Genomic DNA, 19,966 nt, shown 5'->3' with positions numbered 1-19,966 from the left:
GTGTGCATCTGTTCCCATTCATTCTGTCCCCGCGTTTGTCTTTGTTAATAAACCATTTTTAAATTACAAGACTGTGTCCAGACCTTTATCTTTAAGATACCAAAAGAACCTTTCTCACAACACATGGTCACAAAGAGATCATGCAAACTCCACAAAGCACCAGAAGTCAGGATTGAACCCAGGTCTCTGAAGTTGTGAGGCAGTTGGTGTACCCGCTGCGCCACCATGCTGCCCTCCCCACTCTATCACATTAGGGTTAGTGGCGGCAAACAAGGAATTCTACCCAACACACCTGAGGGAGGGTGGGGGAGGGAAACTAAAGGGTAAAGAATGGGGTTTGGGATAACCCTACAGCTCTGGCAAAGATCCTACACTGTACCTGTCCCTGTGGTCCTTGTCTCTGCTTCGGTCGATGTACGAGGAGAGGCTGGTTCAGATCCTGGATGCTAATCCCATAGGTTTTGCTGCAATAGCAAATTCAACAGGTCAATGACAACACCAAATAGCACCGAGACAGTTCAACACCACCTCATAGCTTGGCTCTCTGAACTCCAGATCAAATCTCTGCATTTTAAGACAAGGCAGCTTCAGCCAGTGTCAGGGTGTGAAATTCTTGAAAGGGTTTGTGCATCAGGGGTCATAGAAGCAGCTAGAGTTAAACTGAAAACACTGGAGATCCAGAAAAAGCAAACCTTGGCAACAGAACACGAGTCAGCGAGGCACAGTTATGTGGACCGTATCACAACTTTGACTAAATGAAGTAATCAGATCATTTTCCCTTTACAGATATTGTGGATACATATTAAAATCACAAAACATGACAGTGCATGTTCCTCCTGTCCCAGGACCACATTCCAAATTGTATACGTCAAATATTTGTTTCAGACACCCCAGTACTGCAGGCTCACATTGTACCGCAAGGTAGGTTGATTACTATTTCACATGCATGATGCTGCTGACTCTGGTAACTGGTTTATTATTGTCACATGTACCGAGATGCAATGAAAAGCTTTTGATTGCATGCCATCCAGACAGATCATTCCAAACACAAAGTACATTGAGGTAGAAAAAAAGGGGAAAAAATGCAGAATATAGTGTTACAGTTACAGAGAAAATGCAGTGTAGGTAGGCAAATAAGGTGCAAGGGCGGAGATTAAGAGTTCACTGTACAAGAGGTCTGTTCAAGAATCTGATAACAGTGGGATAGAAGCTGTCCTTGAGCCTGGTGGTACATGCTCTCAAGCTTTTGTATCTTCTGCCTGATGGAAAGGGCGAGGGGTGGGGGGGGGCAGTGGGCAGGGTAAAGAGAAGAGAACGACTGAGGTAGGAGTCCTTGATTATGTTGGCTGCTTTCCCAAGTCAGTGTAGACAGGGTCAAGAGGGGAAGCTGGTTTTTGTGATAGACTGGGTTGTGTTCACAGCTCCACAATTTCTTGCAGTCTTGAGCAGAACAGTTGGCATACTAAGCTATGATGCATCCAGATAGGATGCTTCCCATGATGCACCTGTAAGAATTGGTGAGGGTCATCAGGGAATGCCAAATTTCCTTAGCCTTCTGAGGAAGTAGAAGCAATGGTGTGCTTTCTTGGCCATAACGTCTACGTGGTTGGACCAAGACAAATAGTTGGTGATATTTACACACAAGAACTTGAAGCTCCATATTATCTCCAACTCAGCACCATTGATACAGACAGGGGCATGTACTCCACCTCATTTCCTGAAGTGGATGACCAGTGCTTTTGTTTTGCTGACATTCAGGGAAAGGTTGTTGTCTTGACACCACGCCACTAGGCTCTCCTTCCTGTGCTCCATCTCGTCATTGTTTGAGATCTGGACCACTATGGTGGTGTCATCTGCAAACTTTAAATAGCATTAGAGCAGAATCTGGCCACATCGTTGTGAGTGTATAGGAAGTAAACCAAGGTGCAGGGCACTAGTGTTGAGGATAATCATGGTGGAGGTGTTGCTGCCTATCCTTACTGACTCCAGTCTGTTGGTCAAGAAATCAGGGATCCAGCTGCAGAGGGAGATGCTGAGTGCTGTCTCAGAGTCTGGAGAGGAGTTTGTTTGGGACTATGGTATGGAGGGCAGAGCTATAGTCAATAAACAGGAGTCTGATGTATGTGCCTTTGTTATCCAGATGTTCCAGAGATGAGTGTAGAGCCATGGAGATGGTGTCTGCCATGAACCTGTTTCAGTGGTAGGTGAAATGCAATTGGTTGAGGTCGCCTGGGAGGCTCGAGTTGATGCACGCCAGCCTCTTGAAACACTTCACCATGGTGGATGTCAGAGCCAGCGGGCGGTAGTCATTAAGGCACGTTACCTTGTTTTTCTTTGGCACTGGGAGGACAGCAGCCTTCTTAAAGCAGGAGGGAACCTCCGGTTGGAGCAGGGAGAAGTTAAAGATAACCGAATACTCTCGCCAGCTGATCCGCAAAGGATCCAAGGACATAGCCAGTGTCCACAAACAGTCTGGCTGACTTGTGACTCCTAACCCATCCCAGGTAGTTTGCTGTTAAATGTCCTCTGAAAGGGCCCAGCAAGCCACTCAGTTGTAGATGGCTCACCACCAAACTCTGGGGCAATAAATACTGACCTTGTCACTGACATTCAGATCCTGAAAAAAGAACAAATAATCAAATGCTGACCTGTAATATTCACAGAAGGTAATGCTTTTCCCATCAGCCATGCGGAAGGAGCTCGTCGGAGCCTTATCCCAGTCAATGTCATCGATACGGTAGGTGCGATTGTTATATTTGGTCATGATGACGCTGCCCACCAGCTGTTTCGTACAATCATCCTGGAAGTTCTCGCTGCTTTTCTGGTATATAACTTGCCTACAGAGGAAAGCATTGCCCACAGACTGAACAATAAGTGGGAAGCAGTTGCTTAATACAAAGATAGACCCATGAGAGAGGAAGGAACAATGGGTATGCTGATAGGATGGAGATGAAGCTGGCTCTAGGGGGAGTATAAACAATGGTGGACCAGATGGGCTGAACGGCCTGTTTCACTCTGCAAGCATGAAGCACTTAATGCATATTTCAGTGTTTGGAGCGTAGGGGTGAGAAGGGGGAGTAGTTGACGGGAGGAACAAGAAACCCAAATGGGTTTCAGGAGGAAACTTGACAAGGTTTGCATTAACAGCCAGAATTCAAGGTTATTAGAAATGCACTAGGGTTTCAGCAAAAGGTTCCTCCTGTTTGAAACCACTACTGTGCTACTTACCCCATGTCATTACAATGGATGATTGTTAACAAACACAGAACTAGCATTAGTAATCAGACAGAAGGCCAACCAGTTCAAGACTCATCAACATTCTTTAGCACCCAATTCCATATAACCATCTTTGCTTCATGTCATTCAATAGCTTATCAAACTAAAATCTATTAATTTCAATTTTCAAAGCTCCAAGTGATCCTCACCAACATCTTTCTTCTGGGGCAGGGAGTGGGGAAGAAAGATTTCTACCACCTGTTCTATGAAAAATTGCTTCCTAATTTCATTAGCTCCAGTTTAGGACTTTCACAGTGAACGGTAGGGCCTGGGGAGTGTTGTAGAACAGAGGGACCTAGTAGTACAAGTACATAGTTCCCTGAAAGTGGCACCACAGTTAAACAGGATGGTGAAAACACATTTGACATGCTGGTCTTCAGTCAGGGCATAGAGTATAGGAATTGGGATGTTATGTTGCAGTTGTACAAGATGTAGGTAAAGCCATGCTTGGAGTGTTGTGTACAGTTTTAGTTACTGTTATACCACACCCTCACACCACCCCACACCCCCCACTATAGGAAAGACATTAAGCTGGAAAGAATGCAAAGATTTACAAGAATGTTGCCAAGACTTGAGGGTTTTAGGGGGAGGATGGGCAGGCTAGGACTTTATTCCATGGAGTGTAGGGGACTGAGGAGTGATCTTATAAAAGATGTACAGTCATGAGGGGCAGAGACAAGATACACAGATAGTACACAATTTCTTTCTCAGGGAATGTGAATCAAATACTTGAGGCCATACATTTAAGGCAAGGGGAAAGATTAAAAGGGACCAGAGAGGCAACTTCTTCACGCAGGGGGTGGTGCACATATGAAATGTGCAGTTGTACACTTTGGAAGCAGAAATAAGCGGGCAGATTATTATCTAGAAGGAGAGAAAATTCAAAGTACAGAAGTACAAAGGGACTTGGGGTACTCATGCAGGATACCTTAAAGGTTAACCACCAGGTCGGATCGGTGGTAAAGAAAGCGAATGCTATGTTGGCATTCATTTCGAGAGGTATAGCGTATAAAAGTAAGGAAGTGTTGATGAGGCTCTATGGGGCACTAGTGAGGCCTCATTTGGAATATTGTGTGCAGTTTTGGGCCCCACATCTTAGGAAGGATGTGCTGACGTTGGAGAGGGTTCAGAGGAGATTTACGAGGATGATTCCAGGAATGAAAGGGCTTACGTATGATGAGTGTTTGTTGGCTCTTGGACTGTACTCACTGGAGTACAGAAGAATGAGAGGGGACCTCATAGCGACATTTAAAATGTTGATAGGAAAGGACGGAGTAGATGTGGCTAGGCTGTTTCCCTTGGTGGGCGAGTCTAGGACCAGAGGGCACAATCTTAGAATTAGAGGGTACAGTTTCAAAACAGAGATGAGGAGAAATTTCTTTAGCCAGAGGGTGGTGAATTTGTGGAACTCCTTGCCACGTACAACAGTGGAGGCCAGATCAGTGGGGGCATTCAAGGAGGAGATAGATAGATATCTAAATAGTCAGGGTATCAAGGGATATGGGGATAAGGCCGGAAATTGGGATTAGAATAGGGTTTTTTTTTTGTTTCCCCCCCTCCATTCCCCATTTCTCATTTCTTTTTTCCCTTTTCCTTGGAGCAGACTCGATGGGCCGAATGGCCTGCTTCTGCTCCCTTGTCTTGTGATCTTGTGAAATGAGCTGCCAGAAAAAGTGGCTGAGGTGGGTACAAATACAATGTTCAAAACATTTGGACAGTACATGGATAAGACAGACTTGGAGGGATATTGGCCAAACATGGGCAAATGCCATGAGCTTAGATGGGCATCTTGGTCACCATGGACCAGTTGGACCAAAAGGGCCCCTTTTCTATGCTGTATGACTGTTTAGGATTCTGTTCTTGAATCAGATAGTTTCCCTTCATTCACCCCAGCAAATAGAGTCAAAGTGTGGAGACAGGTCCTTCAAATCTGTGCCTACCATCAACAAATACTTTTAACATCTCAACCAGATCACCCCTAAATCTTCTGAATGCTAGGCAATACAAGATTATCTTTATGTAATCTGTCCTCCAAAGTTAGCCTGAGAAACAAAAATTAACAAGGTCAGAAAGCCTTGATTGGTGCAAGACGAGCTGAAGACAGTCTGCCAGGGAAATTATCTTCTCCCTTCCCCTGGGATCATGGGTTTAGTGCTGCCCGCTAACCCAGAAAGCAAACACTCACAGGAGAACTAACTACTTGAACAGAGATCACAAGAGTGTTTTTTTTAAAAAAAAGTTTTGGGAAGTCCAGTAATAGATCAAGAGAGGATAAAACAAATTACAAAGACAACATCTTGAAGCAACAAACAGATACAAATTAAGAACTTAAACAGATACTCACAAAACATCAATAACAGAGTCATTCCGGATTACTTTATGGGATAGATCGACCAGTAACATCAATCCCACATCTGTCCGACGAATGCTGGCTGAGTATCCAGGCCATATCTGCAGCCTGCACAACAAAACAAAACTTGTCATTAGAAGGGAGGAAAACCTGTAATTATTCTCGGTCCAGATGCTCACAATTATTGCCCATGCCTATCTGCTGGCCTTGTGATTGGCAGGTTTTATATGGACATACAAATCAGGACCAGGAGAGACCACTCAGTATTACCGCCTGTTCCATCATTCAATATCATAGCTCATTTGACCAGATAAGCCTAGCTTATCCAACCAGTCCCAAGCTAGCCCACCTAGTCCAGCATTAGTCCAGTAAACCTTTTCCAAACTGCTTCCAAAGCATTAACATCCTTCCTCAAATAAGGAGGCCAATACTCTGCATAGTACTCCAGATCTGGTCTCACTAATTTCCTAGAAAACAGCAGCATCTTTTGTAAGCTGCTCCCATGGCAATAAATAACATTCTGTTAGCTTTCCCCATTACTTGCTACATCTGCATACTAGCCTTGTGAATAATGCACCAGGACATCCAGATCAGTCTGCATCTTGGAGTTCTGCAATCTCTCACCATTTAGATAATATGCCAAAATAGATAATTCGGCATTTACCCACATTATGCTCCATTTACCAAATATGTAAATATTCACAAAATCAACCCAGCTTCCCTCTGATCTCACATCCTTTTCACAACTGACTTTCCTACTTTTTTAAAAAAATTATCAGCAAACTTGGCAACCATACCTTCAGTGCCTTCATCCAAGTCATTTATATAAAAAGTAAAAAGGCCACAGTACCACTTGTTACATCATATCAACTGGAAGATCCATACCCGACTACCACCTTTCTCATTAACCAGCCAATTTTCTATCCATGCCGATGTTTTAACTCCTACACCACTAGTTTTAATTTTCCTTCCCACTATTTCCCATGACTCTCAGATTAGCATTACAATAGCCAAGGCCAACAAGTAATACTCCAACTTCAGCTGAACTTGGGGAAAAAAACTCAGTTCTTTGTCTTACAGTTAATATCTTCAATCCAAATTTTCATTTAAACAACCTTTCCTGCTTAATTTCCAAGCTTTCACTTAAAGCGTAAAGGCAAAAACCAAAGGAGCAATGTTTGAATTTCACTGTTTAATTCCCTCAAAAAAAGTACTAATTTACATCAATGTGCAAAACTACATAATGCCACATCCTTGCTCACTCCAACTAGATGATGTTTCCTAAAACTTGTTGCGCTATTTTTAGTTAGGGAATTGATGACTAGAGTAGTTCTTAAGATGTAAAAGCTAGCAAGAGGCGGGCTTGCAAAGGCACAGAAAATAATTATTAGAATGGAAAAGTTAATCTGGTTAAACTGTAAACTGAAAATTAGCATCAGCAGGGTGGTATATGTAGGAAGTACTTGGCAGTCACTGAGACGGCAGCTGGATCCTGTAGTTTCAAAGGCTTCTTTCTATTGAAAAATTATGACAAAGAAGTGGCTTCTTCTGCACTATTCTAACCAGCTACACATGCCCTCGGGTATTGTATTAATCTACAAATGATACAATACATTCATTCATTCTCGTTTGCTCCCTGGAGCTGCTAGGATGTTTCCTCATGACTCAACAGTACAGCACAGGAACAGGCCCTTCAGCCCACAATGTTGTACCAAACTAATTAAACTAATGATGCTTAAATTAATCCTTTATGCCTGCACATGGTCCATATCCCTCCATATTCCCATGCCTATCCAAGAGCCTTTCAAATGCCTCTATCGTATCTGCCTCCACCACCACCTCCGGCAGCATATTCCAGGTAACCACCACTCTGCAAAACAAAAACCTCGCCCTGCACATCTCCTTTGAACTTTCCCCTTCTCACCTTAAATGCATGTCCTTTAGTATTAGACATTTGAAATTAGTAATTGAATACAATCATATGTATCAGTAATTTTAAAGCAACAAACTGGAAACCATAGGCTTATTTTGGAATAAAGTGAATTACAAAATACGAGAGGAGTTTTCAAAAGCAGATTGGGAAAACAGATTTTAAAAAAGGTATGAGAGGCAGTGGTAGACATTTAAATACATTTTGTAATTCTCACTGAACATAATCTGTGGCAAACTAAAGGAGGTTGATAATAGACAAAGAAAAGTCTTAAAGTTGCAAAGAACAATAGTAAGCCTCAACACTGGGAGAATGTTATAAACTAGCAAAAGAACATGCAAGATTTTATCAGTGCACAAACAGAGTAGCAAAACTAAACCTTGGTTCCTAAGAAGACTAGACAGACTTATTGCCAAGAAATGGCTGCAATATTAAACAAATATTCTAAAACTATGGATAAGGTGGCACTAAAAACTCAAAAATAGCAGATAATTGAGGGGCAAAAGATAGTGGAGGATTTTAGAATAATTGATATCACTAGAAAAAAAAAACAAAAAAATGGGGCCAAGAACCAACAAATCCTCAGGATCCAATAGTCTGCATCCTGGGATTCAAAAAGAGAGGGAGGTGCTAAGACAGTCATTGTCTTTGATTGTCACTGGGGAAAAATTTCAATCCATTATTAAATGTGTCATACAGCATTCAAAGAGGTGTCTGTATCTAATGAAAGGGAAAACATGTTCAGCCACCAAGTGCATTAAGAATTCTCAGAGGGTGTAATGTGCAGGGTTACATTTCCTCTCAGGCAATACCCTGTAACTGAGGATGCCTTACTTCCACTAGTTGTGTGTTCTGAGATGGTTGATGAAGCTAATGTGTAGAAGAGGGGCAAACAGCTGTCCACTCCTGCTGCTTTTGCAGGGCCTCCACATGCCTCTGACAGTCCTCCCAAATGCATCAATCAATCTTTATCAGAATTATATCCCATCAACTGAGCAAAATGGACTCATACACAACAAAATTCAGAAGAATGAGTGGTGATATCATGGAAACATACAAGATTCTGAGGAGACTTGAGAGGACAGATGATTCTCCCAGTAGAGTTAAGAGGACACCAGATAAACAGTCAGCCATTTGAAGACAGACAAGGAGGAAGTTCTTCACTGAGATTGCAAATCTTTCAACTTCTCTAGTGAGCTAAAGTCCTCAGTCTGTTTATATACAAGGCTGAGACAGCCTTTAGTCTAAATGGGAATCCATGATTTTATTGGGTGCATAGGTGGTTTCAGGACTAGTACCCCATTCCTGCTCTTAGTATTAATATCCTTATAGGAGAGTGGACATTGGCATAACTACAGTCGAGAGCCAAGGCTGTCCCAACCCCAGTAACTGAGCAATGTGCATATTGTCACTCAGTGAACCAGAGGAGAGGATGGGCCTCACATTCAACATCTGTAAGAACAAGGTACTCATTCAACCTCCCTCTGCTACAGCACTGCCTTTCAAAAATAAAAGGTCCACTGAGATCCTGGGGAAAGCAGACCACTTGCCATACCTCATGAGCCACCTCTCAGCAAAGGCTGGCATTAATTAAAACCCAAATCATGAGTTGAAGCCCCTCATCCTCACTCCTGAGTGCCCCCAGGACAAAGTACGCTTACCTGTACTGAGGGAGAAAATTAGCATTTGTTGGGTCATAGAAATTTCTTCCAATTAACTTTAATTCCAGAATTCTCATTGCTCTGTATGCATAAAAAGAAAAGCAGTGCATGTGATACAATGATCCACTTATTCTCCCACATATATAGTGGGGGGAAAAGTCAACAGTCTCATCACTCAGCAGACACCATCAAAACACACACTGATAAAGAGAGTCAGACTGTTCACGTGGTTGAAATTGTTCCAAACCCAATGTGCCACTGACTGGTATTGAACCAGCCTAAATCACTCCTCCTGCCTAGTCTCCATACCAGAGTTTCTGCTGCTGTGGTAAATCACTTCAGATTTCCTCCTAAATTCTGGGTTGGTGCAATGATTCCTTCAAACCTCACCATTAATTTCTAAATGCATGCAAGGGGCACAAGGTAAGTGTGCTGAGGGGCAGGAGTCCAGATGGACCATTAGGTGTCAGGGGATGGGTAAGATGGTCGACTGCTCATCAGGGAATCAGAGTGGCTTACCCAAAATCACCTTGGGTTTCATTTGTCTGGCTGCAATGTGGCTGCTTGGATGCAGCAATCACCGTCACTCCCTTGGGTGGCAGTGTTGCAACAGGTAGTGCTGCTGCCTCACCGTTCCAGTGATCAGGGTTTAATCCTAACCTCTGGTACAATCTGTGTGGAGTTTGTATGTTCTCCCTGTGAGTGCATGGGCTTTACCCAGATAATCCAGTGCCTTCCCATATCCCAAAGACCTACTGTTGGGAGGTTAATTGGCTCCCGTAAATTGCTCCTGGTGTGTAGGTGGGTGAAATGAGAGTCAAAGTGGAGTTGGTGGACATTTGAGAGAGAATAGGTTACAGAGATATCAGTGGGGAATGGAATGGATGGGATTGCTCTGAAAGCCAACATGGACTCAATGGGCCTAATGATGTTCTATAAAAATATGAGCAGTGAATTGCATATCCCTGCAACGTAGTTAATTTGCACTGCTCAACAGCTACCAATACATTTCCTTCCCTGGGGAGAAGAGAGCTGTTCCATTGGGATGGACTTCATTTGAATCATCCTGGCAAGTTGCATAAATAGGGTTGTAGATGTGGCTTTAAATTAAATGAGGCAGGAGGGCTTCACAAATGGATGTTTAATAAATCAAAAGGAAACAAGAGTGCGATGGCACAGGATAGTGAGGGGGAAAGTGGACAAGCAAAGTATGACACTGGGACAAAATGTGAACAAGAGAATGTAGCACAGATCAAATCCAAGTTAGTAAAAAAAAGATAAAAAACAAAGTTTAATGGTCTTTATTTGAACACACATAGCATTCACAATTAGACAAGTTGACAGCATAGAAAGGAACATATGAATATGATACAATAGCTGTTACAGGAACATGGTTGCTGGGTGAGCAGGACTATGTGGACTGTTCCAGGATACGCCATGTTCCAAAAGAACAGGTCAAAAGGGAAAGGATGTGTGGATAGCACTGTTAATCAAGCCAGGTACCAGAGCAATGTTGAGTTGTGGTAATAGAGGCAGCGGACAGCAACGTAAAATTGGTTTGGGTTGAAATCATGAACAAGACAAAGACAATATGGGTAAGAGTAGTCTATAGGACCGAAAGTGTGACCTTTTGATATGGAAAATAAATGAGTATCTAGGGCATGTTTGAAGGAACCTACAATTGTCATGGGAGATTTTAGTCTACAAATTGACTGGATGAACCAAACTGGCAAGGGTATTGTAGAAAAGTGGTGAATCAGGGATTGTTTTTTAGAACAGTATGTTACGGAACCTGCCCAAGAACAGGCTATTTTAGATTTGATCATGCGTAATGAGGAAACACTTATAGGAGCTCTGTGGTTAAAGACCCTTTAGGAGGTAGTGACCACAATATTACAGCACTCCAAATGCAGTTTCAGGGTGAAGACCATAGGACCAAAACAAAAGGTCAAGGACAAGGTATACAAGGTGGCAAGGGCTGGTGGAAAAGCCAAGGGCTTGGATGGCACAGAATTTGTTAAGTGTGTCCAGAAAAATACAATACATGTAGATGGCCCTACTTGGGGGGGGGGGGGGGGGTTACAGGGGAGGTGGTAGGGGTAGGAAGGAAAGAGGCAGGGGGCAACATGATCTCCACTTGGGAAACGAGGCTGAGCGAGTGACTGAAGTGCAACTTTGGGACAAGTGACCATAATTCAATTAGTTCCAAAATAATTATGGAAAAAAAAATGGCAAACCACAAGTCGCTAGAGGAACAAACAAAATGCTGGAGGAACTTAGCAGGTCAGGCAGCATCTATGGAGGGAAATGAACAAACTTGTTCATTAGCCCACATTCCTGTCCCCACCCTGCCTTTGTTTAATTTACTCACCTGCCTATCACTATATGCACATCACTGCTGGCTCTGGATACCAACTCCCACCCCCACTATAACTGGGCACCCACTTCTCCACTCTCAGTCCAGGTGAGGGTCTTAGCCCAAAATGTCATCAGTTCATTTCCCTCCACAGATGCTGACTGGCTTGCTGAGTTTCTCCAGCGACTTGTGGTTTGCTTCAGATTCCAGCAGTTTTTCTGTACCTCCATGGAAGATAGAACTGGTCCATAAGTTAAAAGTCCCAAATTGGGACGAGGGTAATTTTCATGGTATTAGACAGGGACTTGCAAAGGTTGATTGGGGGAAGCTATTTGCAGGTAAAGGGACATCTGGCAAGTGGGAGGCTTTTAAAAGCAAGATAACAAGGATTCAGGGACAGCATGTTCCTTTTAGAGTGAAGGGCACAGCTGGCAGGATTAGGGAATCCTGGTTAATAAAGGACATTTGAGGATCTGGTCAGATTAGGCAGTTGAGATCAAGCAAATCTGTTGAGGAGTAAAAGGAATGCAGGAGTAAACTTCAGAGGAAAAAAAATCAGGAAGGCAAAAAGACAAAAGATAGCCTCGGCAGATAAGGTTAAGGAGAATCCCAAGAGATTTACAAGTACATCAAGAGCAAAAGGGTAACCAGGGAGATAATAGGTTCCCTTAAGGATTGGTGTGGTCATCTATGTGTGGAGCCACAGGAGATGAGACAGGTCTTAAATGAATACTTATCTTTATTTACCATGGAGAAGGTCATGGAAGCTGGGGAATTCAGGGAAGAGAATAGGGATGTTTTGAAACACATCTACACTAAAAAGAGAGCTGCTGGCAGTCTTAAAGCACATAATGTAGACAAATCCTTGGGGCCGGACCAAATGTATCCCAGGACGTTGTGGAAAGCCAGGGAAGAAATTGCTAAGGCCCTGGCAAGGATATTTGTATCGTTGTTAGCCATGGGCGAGGTACCAGAAGACTGGAGGGTGGATAACGTTGTGCTTTTATTTAGAGGCTGCAAGGACAAGCCAGGGAAGTATGGACAAGTGAGTCTAACAGTGGTGGGAAAGTTACTGGAGGGGATTCTGAGAGACAGGATCTATCTGCATTTGGAAAGGCAATGACTGATTAGGGATAATTAGTGGCATCGTAGGTAGACAGGGTGGTGAAGGTGGCTTTTCGCACACTGGCTTTCATCAGTCAGGGCATTGAGTATAGAAGTTGGGATGTTACATTGCAGTTGTACATGATATTGGTGAGGCCACATTAAGCTAGAAAGAGTGCAGAGGAGATTTACAAGGATGTTGCCAGGACTCAAGGGACTGAGTTATGGAGAAAGGTTGAACAGAACATAGAACAGTACAAGCTCTTCAGCCTATGATATTGAGTTAACCAATAAAAACCTACTCCACAATCAATCTAACCCTTCCCTGCTACAGAGCCAATAACCCTCCATTTTTCTTACATCCATATACCTATTTAAGAGTCTTTTAAATGTCCCTATTTTATCAGCTTCCATCACCACCCCCAGCAGTGCATTCCAGGCACCCACCGCTCTTAAAAAAAAACCTACCTCTGACATGTCCCCTAAGCTTTCTTCCACTCACCAATAACAGATGTCCTCTGGTATTGGCCATTGCTGCCCTGGGAAAAAGGTGCTGGCTGTCCACTATCTATGTCTCTCAATCTTATACGGCCCTATCAAGTTACCTCTCATCCGCCATCGCTCTAAAGAGAAAAGCCCTAGCTCACTTAACCTTTCCTCATAAGACATGTTCTCTAATCCAGGCAGCACCCTGGTAAATCTCCTCTGCACCCTCTAAAGCTTCCACATCCTTCCTATAATGAGGTGACCAGAACTGAACACAATACTCCAAGTGTGGTCTAACCAGAGTTTCATAGAGCTGCAACATTACCTTGCAGCTCTTGAACTCAATCCCCCAACTAATGAAGACCAGCACACCATATGCCTTCTTAACCACCCTATCAACTTGTGCTGCGATTTGAGGGATCTGTGGACTTAGATCCCAAGATCCCTCTTTTCCACCACACTGCTAAGAATCCTGCCATTAACCTTGTATTCTGTCTTCAAATTCAATCTTCCAAAGTGTATCACTTCACATTTTTCTAGATTGAACGCCGCCACTTCTCCACCCAACTCTGCATCCTGTCTATATCCCATTGTAACCTGTGACAACCTTCTACACTATCCTTAACACCTCCAACCTTCGTGTCATCTGCAAACTTAGTAACCCACCCTTCCACTTTTTCATCCAAGTCATTTATAAAATCAAAGAGCAGGGGTCCCAGAACAGATTCCCACAGAATACCACTGGTCACCGACCTCCAGGCAGAATACACTTCATCTACAACCACTCTCTGCCTTCTGTGGGCAAGCCAATTCCAAATCCACACAGTCAAGTCTCCATGGATCCCATGCCTCATGACTTTCTGGATGAGCCTACTATGGGAAACCTTGCCTTACTAAAAACCATATACACCACATTCACTGCTTTACCTTCAATTTATTTTGTCACCTCCTCGAAAAACTCAATTAGGCTCAGGAGGCACAACCTGCCCCTCACAAAGCAACATTGACTATCCCTAATAAGACTATGCTTCTCCAAATGCTTGTAAATCCTGTTCCTAAGAATCCCCTCCAATAGTTTGCTCACCACTGATGTAAGACTCACTGGTCTATAATTCCCAGGATTATCCCTTTTACCTTTCTTGAACACTGGAACAATGTTTGCCATCCTCCAGTCCTCCGAAACCACTCCTGTGGCCAGGGAGGCTGCAAAGATCATCAACTCCCCTCCACAGACTCTGTCTATACTTCTTGCCGCCTCAGTGAAGCAGCCAGCATAATCAAAGATCCCACTCACCTAAGGCATACTCTCTTCTCCCCCCTCCCATCAGGCAGAAGATACAAAAGCCTGAAAACATACCACCAGGCTCAAGGACAGCCTTTTATCCTGCTGTTACAAGATTATTGAACAGTTCCCTAGTTCGATAAAATGAACTAGCTCATAATCTACCTCACTATGACCTTGCACCTTATTGTGTACTGCACTTTCCTGCATTCTCTATTGCTCTACCGCATACTACCTCAATGCAGTGTGTAATGAATTGATCTGTATGAACGGTATGCAAGACAAGTTTTTCACTGTACCTCAGTGCAAGTGACAATAATAAACCAATTCCAATCTCTTCCCTCAGTTCCCATAGTAACCTGAGGTATATCCGATCCAGCCCTGGGGACTTATCTACCCTATTTTTTTGTTAAACTCTCATCAACCATGGTTTTTCACTACCATCCTTTCCCTGTCTCAGTGGGACAAATCTATCCAGAACCCCATGTAAGTGGTCCCTAAACAACCTCCACGTTTCTGCTATGCATTTCCCCGAGAACATCTGTTCCCAAGTTACACTCCAAAGTTCCTGTCTAATACCATCGTAATTAGCCCTCCCCCAGTTAAATACTTTCCCATATCATCTGCTCCTATCCTTGTATATGGATATGCTAAAGGTCAGGGAGTTGTGGTCACTATCTCTGAAATACTCACCCACCAAGAGGTCTGTCACCTGACCAGGTACATTGCCTAGCACTAGATCCAGTATGGCCTCTCCTCTAGTCAGCCTGTCCACATACTGTGTCAGGAATCTTTCCGGGACACACCTAACAAATTCTGCCCCATCTGGAGGTGCCAATCAATATGAGGGAAGTTGAAGTCACCCATGACAACAACCCAGTTATTCTTCCACCTTTCCAAAATCTGTCTACTTATCTGCTTCTCAGTGTCCCAGTGACTATTAGGGGGCCTACAAGAATATCCAAATAGGGTGATTGCTCCCTTCCTGTTTCTGACTTCTACCCCCACTGACTCAGTAGATGCTCCCCTCATGATATCATCCCTTTCTGCAGCTGTGATACTACCCCTGATTAGAAATGCCACTCCCTGCCCTCTTATCTCTCCCTATCCCTTTTGAAACATCTAAACCCCAGAATATCAAGCAGCCAATCCTACCCTTGTGACAGCCAAGTCTCTAATGGCCGTATCATTGTAATTCCATGTACTGATCCATGCTCGAAGTCCACCACCCTTATTCTTAATAAATCTCACATTAAACACATTTTAACCCATCCAACTGACTGCACTCATGCCCTATCCATTACCCATCCTTCTTCAGTCTCACTGCACAATGCATCTATCTTTACACCAACTGCTCCATCATCTGACCTAACACTCTGGTTCCCATCCCCTACCAACCTAGTTTAAACCCTCCCCAACAGCTCCAGCAAACCTGCCTGCAAGAACATCAGTCCCTCGAGTTCAGGTGTAACCCATCCCTTTTGTTACAGGTCGTCCCTTCCCCAGAAGAATCCCAATGATCCACAAATCTGAAACCCTGCCTCCAGCACCAACTTTTCAGCCACATTCATCTGCCATATCTTCCTATTCTTACCCTCACTGGCACATGGCATAGGCAGCAATCCAGAGATTACTACCCTTGAGTCCTACTTCTTAGCTTCCTAACTCCCTATATTCCCTCTTCAGGACCTCATCCCTTAGGTCCTGGTTGCAGGTTGGGACTTTTTTTCCCCTCCATGGAGTGTAGAATAAGGGGTGATCTCATTGAGGTGTTTAAAATTATGAGGGCATAGATAGGGTGAACGCACAGTTTCCCAGGGTTGGGGAAAATCAAGGACTAGAAGGCATAGGTTTAAGGTGAGAGGGGAGAGATTTAATAGGAACCAGAGGAGCAACTTTTCCAGCCAGGGATTGGTCAGTATATGGAATGAGCTGCCAGAGGAAGTGGTTGAGGCAGGTACATTAACAACATTCAAAAGGCATTTGGACAGGTACATGGATAGGAAAGGTTTAAGAGGGGTATGGGCCAAACACAGCCAAATGGAACTAGCTTAGATGGGAATCTTGGTTGCATGGACGAATTGGGCTGAAGGGCCTGTTTCCGTGCTGAATGATTCCGACAGACGACATGACTTTGTGTGTGGGAAAGTGTCTCACGAATTTGATTCATTTTGTTTTGAAGAGGTGACCAAGGGGATTGACAAAAGGTAGGGCAGAAGACATTGTCTGCTTGGACTTTAGCAAGGTCAAGGTCAAAACAAGGTCCCGAATGGTAGGCTGGTCTGGAAGGTTAGATCACATTGGATGAGAGTGAGCTAACCAACTGGACACAAAATTGGCTTAGTGGCAAGAATCAGAGGGTGGTAGTGGAGGGTTGTTTTTCAGATTGGAGGCCTGTAACCAATGGTGTGCTGCAGGCTCCACTGTTGTTTGTCATCTATATTAATGATTTGGATGAGAATGTAGTTTGCATGGTTAGAAAGTCTGCAGGACACCAAAATTGATGGTGGAGTAGACAATGAAGAGGGTTATCCATGATTACAACAGGACCTAGATCAACTGGGAGAGTAGGTGAAGGAATGCCAGATGGAATTTAACTTGGACAAGAGCAGTGTTACATTTTGGGAATCAGGGAAAGACATACACAGCAAATGGCAGGGCTCTGGAGAGTGTTGTAGAACAGAGAAACTGAGGGATACAAGTGCAGAGTTCCCTGAAAGAAGTGACACAGGCAGAAAAGGTGAAGGAATTTAGCACACTTCCCTTCATCTGTCATGGCAGTGAGTACAAGAGTTGGGATTTCACATTACTGCTGTGCAGAGACCTGGTGTATTGTGTCCAGTTTTGGTCTCCTAGCTACACAAAGGACAAGATTAAGTTGGAGAGAATGCAGGAAAGATTCAGAAGGACATTGTCGAGACTGGAGGTCTTGAGTTACAAGGAGAGACTGGATAGGCTGGGATTATTTTCCCTGGAGTGAAGGAGGCTGAGGTGTGATCTTATAGGAAGTTTATAAAATCTTGAAGGGCATATGGTGAATGGTCAATCTTTTTCCCCCAGGGTAGGAGATTCAAGTCTAGAGGGAATAGGCTTAAGGTGAGGGGAAAGATTTAAGGGAACCTGAGGGGCATGATTTGCCACAGAGGGCAGTGGGTATATGGAAACTGCTGCCAAAGGAAGTGCTAGATGTGAATACAATTACCATGTTGTATAAACCCACGATCATGTCTGACATTGGAGAATATGCAAATAATTATTGGACTAACAAACTGGTACAATTTGCCTTCACACAATGGACACCCACTTCCCCATATCACAGTCATCAACTGTATAAAAATATGACAAACTTCCCTTCTTCATCCAAACCCTCAGACCATTCAAAACCCTGTCTCCATGGGATGTTTCAAACAGAGGAGGCACTGATGGCAGATAGTCCTGCTTATCTCTGGCAAGACTCTGACCTTGAGTGCTGGAGAAATTGACACTGGAGGGAGAAGTAAGGAATGATTTGAAAACATGGATGAGAATGTTGAAGGCCCTAGGTCAGTGTGGACAGGGGTAATTGATCATTCTTTACACTATAGTGGGATCACCCTTTGTAGCACAGGATCAGTTAATTGTAAAATTGGACTTGTTGACACAATAGATAGGAATTTTCTTTAATTACCAAAGTAGCTGCCTCTGGTCTTTGGCCAAACTGCCTCAAAGCCCAGCAATTAGTATCCCAATCACATTTCCTCTCCAACCTGCTTTAAAAATAAATTATGCAACACACTTTGTTTTAAAGATAGTAAAATCCACATCCATTTTGTTTTTAAGGGAATGTGGAATGCTTATTTACTGATTAAACAAGGCAGAAACAAATCAAAAAGACTGCAAATACTGGAAGTCTGTAATAAAACAGAAAAAAAAAGTCACTGGAAACACTCAGTGATTCAGTTGAAGACTCTTCACCAGCTCTGTTTCTCTTGCCACAGATGCTGCCTGACCTGCTGAGTGTTTCCAGCAATTTCTGTTTTTGTAGGAGAGAAATAAAGAAATGGTACCACACTACCTTCTGAACACCACATTGTAGTAGGGAATGCAGAGGTCAGAGTTCGGCTGCAGGACCTTGGTCATTTGGATTTGAATGTTCACCTCTGCCCCATCTGTTTTTCTTTGTGATTTGAGGTTGATCACCTAGAACGAAACAAAATTAATACCTCAAATAAAAACAAAAGTACTAGAAATACTCAGCAAGACAGGCAGCATTTGTGGAAAGTGGAACAATAATCTTTCTTCAGATGGTCAGTGATCCACAAAATGGAACAGCCCAGCTTCAAAATTGCTCCTCAGGAGTCTAACTCTGGGGTCGTTACCCAACATTGAATCAACATAACACAACACTATCCTTCAAGTTAGCAGCTGCTTTCTGTATTTGTGTTGCCTTACTGAATAGTGTTATTATGGAAAGGAATGGTTTAAACGAAATACCCATTAGAAAATAACTTAAAATTTTACCACTCAAGTGATCCTGTGCAATGAAAAGTGACTCATCACCTTTGGGCCTTGATTTTAAAATTCTCATCATAGTTTTCAAAACTCTCCATGGCTTCTCCCTACCTTGTGTCTCCTTAAGCTCTGGAGCCTTCAAGATCTATGTTTTCCAAATACAATTTCACATCCATTTACAATACTTAACAAATATCATTTCCAGTCACCATGCCTTCAGATGTCTCAGCCTCAAGCTCTTAACTTTTCTTCATCCTAATCACCCCACCTTTCTGCCTCTTTCTTTAGCATGCCAATTTAAAGTCATCTCTTTGGTTTAATATCTTACATGGCTTAGCTGATTACACTCCAGTGAACTTCCATGGCACGCTACCTGCCATTAATATTTAAGACACTTGACCTTAATTTGAGATTTGGATGCATGAGCAACATTCCCTGCCTACTTTTTAAACTGAAGGAGTTCCTAACCCCTGTAACTGATACACTGATCCCCATATCCAAAATATTAACAAACCACTTTTCAGTTACAGTCTGAATTTTTTTTGAAAAATGAGGATGTTTTAAACATGATAGGGAGGATAGGTCATTAAGTGCAGTCCACTGAATCACTAATAACTCAGATGATTTTAACAATACTGGAGGAAAATCTTTCCAAACTACACTGATAAAATCGGAGAGATTATCAAAGTACTAGATCTGGCCTTCTGTCTTATAAACTTATTCTTAGAGATTGTGGAAACCTGGGAATATTTTATGTTTACATGCGAGAGAAAGGACATTCCGAACCACCTCACAGACAGTTAAGTATTTTGCAAGTGGTTACAACTGTAAGGATTGCAAATGCTGCAGACAATTTGTGAAGTGTACTCACCACTGAGGTTAACTGGTATATTAGCAGTTTTTATTTCAGGATAAATATCAGTCACGTAAAGAAACCTACCAGCAACTCTTGCAAATAGTGTCATTTACCAATGCTCGAGGAGATGGATGGGGAACTTAGTTTTACATTCTGCCTGAAAAACTGCACCTC

General features: G+C 43.1%; 1 protein-coding gene across 2 annotated transcripts in view; it reads right to left on the bottom strand.

Annotated features, from left to right (window-relative positions):
* The window catches only part of piwil2 (piwi-like RNA-mediated gene silencing 2), a 71,323-nt gene that overhangs the window by 37,817 nt on the left and 13,540 nt on the right, over positions 1–19,966 (bottom strand). For both annotated transcript variants that reach the window (XM_052041266.1, XM_052041267.1), the window contains exons 8-12: positions 18,500–18,624; positions 9,218–9,298; positions 5,621–5,734; positions 2,649–2,837; positions 380–464 (exon numbers count right to left, since the gene is read on the bottom strand). In XM_052041266.1, coding sequence (XP_051897226.1) covers positions 380–464; positions 2,649–2,837; positions 5,621–5,734; positions 9,218–9,298; positions 18,500–18,624 — 594 coding nt within the window. The remainder of the gene's footprint in view (positions 1–379; positions 465–2,648; positions 2,838–5,620; positions 5,735–9,217; positions 9,299–18,499; positions 18,625–19,966) is intronic.

The sequence above is a fragment of the Pristis pectinata genome, chromosome 29, assembly GCF_009764475.1.
Source record: "Pristis pectinata isolate sPriPec2 chromosome 29, sPriPec2.1.pri, whole genome shotgun sequence".
Taxonomy (NCBI): domain Eukaryota; kingdom Metazoa; phylum Chordata; class Chondrichthyes; order Rhinopristiformes; family Pristidae; genus Pristis; species Pristis pectinata.
Note: the sequence above shows the minus strand (reverse complement) of the source record. Positions and strands in the feature narration are given on the sequence as shown.